A 2,676-nucleotide genomic window follows, 5' to 3' on the forward strand; every position below is an offset into this window, starting at 1 on the left:
CATTTTTTATTTCTGGATCCATCCCTAAATTTTCTCAACCTCTAATTCATTTGTAGTATAACAAAGTAAAAAGAGAGAGGAATAAGCTGGAGAGAAAATATCAGTTTCCAATAAAGGATAAAGCTAAGACAAAAATGATTGGTGGAGATCAAGCAACGAGATCGCGTCACATAAAAACACACCACGATTGTTACTACTAATTTATATTTAGTCTTATTATTATCACAGAAAATGTCCTTTGTGTCTCTACCTCTGCATCGTCCCACGTGGCAGCTGAGTTGAGATATCAAGCAGAAGAAGCACTCTGGTTCTGAGGCGCAACCTCGTCCCAACAACCATGGCGGTCCCTGCTACATCCTCAGCCCCTGTCCTTCGACCCATCCGCACCAATCACTCCTTCTCTTCCCCTTTCCGCTCTCTCCCCTCTCCCGCCGCCAGAAAACCCCTAACCGTCTTCGCCATGGCCCCCAAAAAGAAGGTACAAATTCCTTATTTAATCCCTCACTAATCTTTTATTTCGTAAATGTCCAGTTCCACAAATTTCACGTTTGAGATGCCTAATTTGTGGCGTGAAAAGATTGTGTTAAAAAATCTCAAATTTAGCAGTGGTATGTTCAAAATTGTGTGTATGAAAAATGTTAGAAACACAGATGCTTTTTTTTTTATTGGTTCAAATCTATTGAAAATTATAAAATTTTATAGGTCTCATTTTATTTAATGATTCCTTCTCGTGATTGTTTGGTTTTTAATAAGTTTTAACCAATAAAAAAAAAAATAAACATGTTTTACTAATCGGAAAAATGCTAGTGATGAGCAATGGCGGATACAGAATCCTAAGTTAGTGGGAATAAAAAAGCTTACTTGCCACTAGTGTTACTGGAGAGTGAGAAATTAGAGAATACTGAATTCAAATATACTAAACTAGAGGGAGTAAAACACCAGAATTTAAGACATTTAGATGTAACTTTTCAAATTCAAGGTGCCCATAATTTCACACTGAATTATATATATAGGTCTGTGAATGGTAATTATTTTTGTTAACGAGAAAGATTAGAATCCACAATCTTTTCTTCTTTCTCCCTTCTTCTTCTATCAGCAACCTTGATGAATTAAGTGGAAACTCAAAGGTTAAGATTTGATTTTAGTTATGGAATTGAACTTGGTAGGTGAACAAGTACAATGATAAGTGGAAGAAGGAGTGGTTTGGAGCGGGGATATTCTACGAGGGAAGCGAGGAGGTGGAGGTGGACGTGTTCAAGAAGATAGAGAAGAGGAAGGTTTTGAGCAACGTGGAGAAAGCTGGCTTGCTCTCCAAGGCAGAGGACTTGGGATTCACGCTCTCTTCCATAGAGAAGCTCGGCGTCTTCTCCAAAGCCGAGGAGCTCGGCTTGCTCAGCTTGCTCGACCGAGCCGCCAGCTTCTCCCCCTCCCTCCTCGCCTCCGCCGCCCTCCCCGCCTTCGTCGCTGCCATTGCCGCCATTGTGCTCATTCCCGACGACTCTGCCACCCTCGTCGCCGTCCAGGCTGTTGTTGCTGCCGCGCTCGGCGTCGGAGCCGTCGGGCTTTTCGTTGGCTCCGTCGTGCTCGGCGGCTTGCAAGAGGCTGATTGATTGAATGGTGTGGGAATGGTATGTGGATGAATTCATCTTAGATTTTTTTTTTTTGTCTTTGTAGTTGTAGAATTGAGGAGGAGAGATTATGGCAGTTTCTTTTGGTGTAAAAAAATTGTAATAAAAAAAATGAAATGACAATAATTGACTGGAAATGGTTGCATACAACAGAATGTAGTAGTGTCTCTGTCTCTTGTGAATGAATTGCTGTTTTCTGATTTATGTTTCTTAATTGAATTAGTAAAATTAAGCACTAGTAGTCAGTTTAATAAATCATTTATTGTTCAGATAAATATATAATAATAAATCTAATCTTATTGTGAAATTTATTGTACTTCACTAAATGCAACATAGTTTTTTTTATACAGTGTGGACAAATGTGCGATTATATGCTTATAGAAAAATATTAGTAACACTTTTTAGTTTTAGTGGAATTTATTTGGAATCATAAAATTGTGTAAATTTTACTCCTTGTTTAACAATTCTTTGCTCATAATTTTATTGTTTATGATAAATTTAATAAAAGATGTATTAGAATGACTGTATTTTTATTTGTTGTCCTGCATTAGGGTGGTTCGGTGGTGGTGTAAGATGGTTGCGAAGTGGTGTTTAGATCGACAGTGGTATTGGGTGGAGCCAAGGCTTGTCTGGAAGAGAAAGGGTTATTTGTGTCCGTTCAGGTCTTTGGGGTCCAGAAAGCAATAAAGTAGGTATAGGGAGTAAAAGCCTACTTGAATCTAACTTTCAAGCAATTGATACAAGATCCAAAATATAGGAGTCATCCTCTTGTCACTGCATCACGAGGATGTGTGGTTTAATAGGTGTTGCTATTCCCACACACACACACACAAAAAAAAAGCTATTTTCACCTAACATATTTCGAATTCCAAAAAATACTTTTGCAATTCTGTTGCCAAAAATGCAAAATTGAAACTCGATTTTATTACACATCGGGGCTACATATAAAGCCCTAAAGCAGAAATGCAAAACAGAATCTTCTTGTGTTGTTAAAAAAAAAAAATCCACTAAAAAATGTGATTTGGTTTTGTTATTTTATAACACATCA

The 2,676-nt window shown here is 37.9% G+C and overlaps 1 protein-coding gene across 2 annotated transcripts; it reads left to right on the forward strand.

Moving 5' to 3' along the window:
* Positions 1–203: 203 nt before the first annotated feature.
* On the forward strand, positions 204–2,458 carry LOC100816458 (uncharacterized). Of its 2 annotated transcripts, XM_006578524.4 has the most exons (3): positions 204–478; positions 1,167–1,628; positions 2,180–2,458. In XM_006578524.4, the coding sequence occupies exons 1-2, from the start codon at positions 338–340 to the stop codon at positions 1,608–1,610; spliced, it is 585 nt and encodes a 194-aa protein (XP_006578587.1). In that variant the 5' UTR covers positions 204–337; the 3' UTR covers positions 1,611–1,628; positions 2,180–2,458. The 2 variants fall into 2 exon arrangements, with proteins under 2 accessions (XP_006578587.1, XP_003523041.1); XM_003522993.5 differs by lacking the exon at positions 2,180–2,458 and having other exon boundaries at positions 1,167–1,828.
* The last annotated feature ends 218 nt before the right edge of the window (positions 2,459–2,676 follow it).

This window comes from Glycine max, chromosome 4 (assembly GCF_000004515.6).
Source record: "Glycine max cultivar Williams 82 chromosome 4, Glycine_max_v4.0, whole genome shotgun sequence".
Taxonomy (NCBI): domain Eukaryota; kingdom Viridiplantae; phylum Streptophyta; class Magnoliopsida; order Fabales; family Fabaceae; genus Glycine; species Glycine max.

What these genes read in the sequence shown, in the direction of transcription:
- LOC100816458 (XM_006578524.4), top strand. Translation starts at nt 338, where the DNA reads ATGGCGGTCCCTGCTACATCCTCAGCCCCTGTCCTTCGACCCATCCGC. An exon ending in CCATGGCCCCCAAAAAGAAG is followed by an intron (nt 479 to 1,166) that starts GTACAAATTCCT and finishes TGAACTTGGTAG; the next exon opens with GTGAACAAGTACAATGATAA.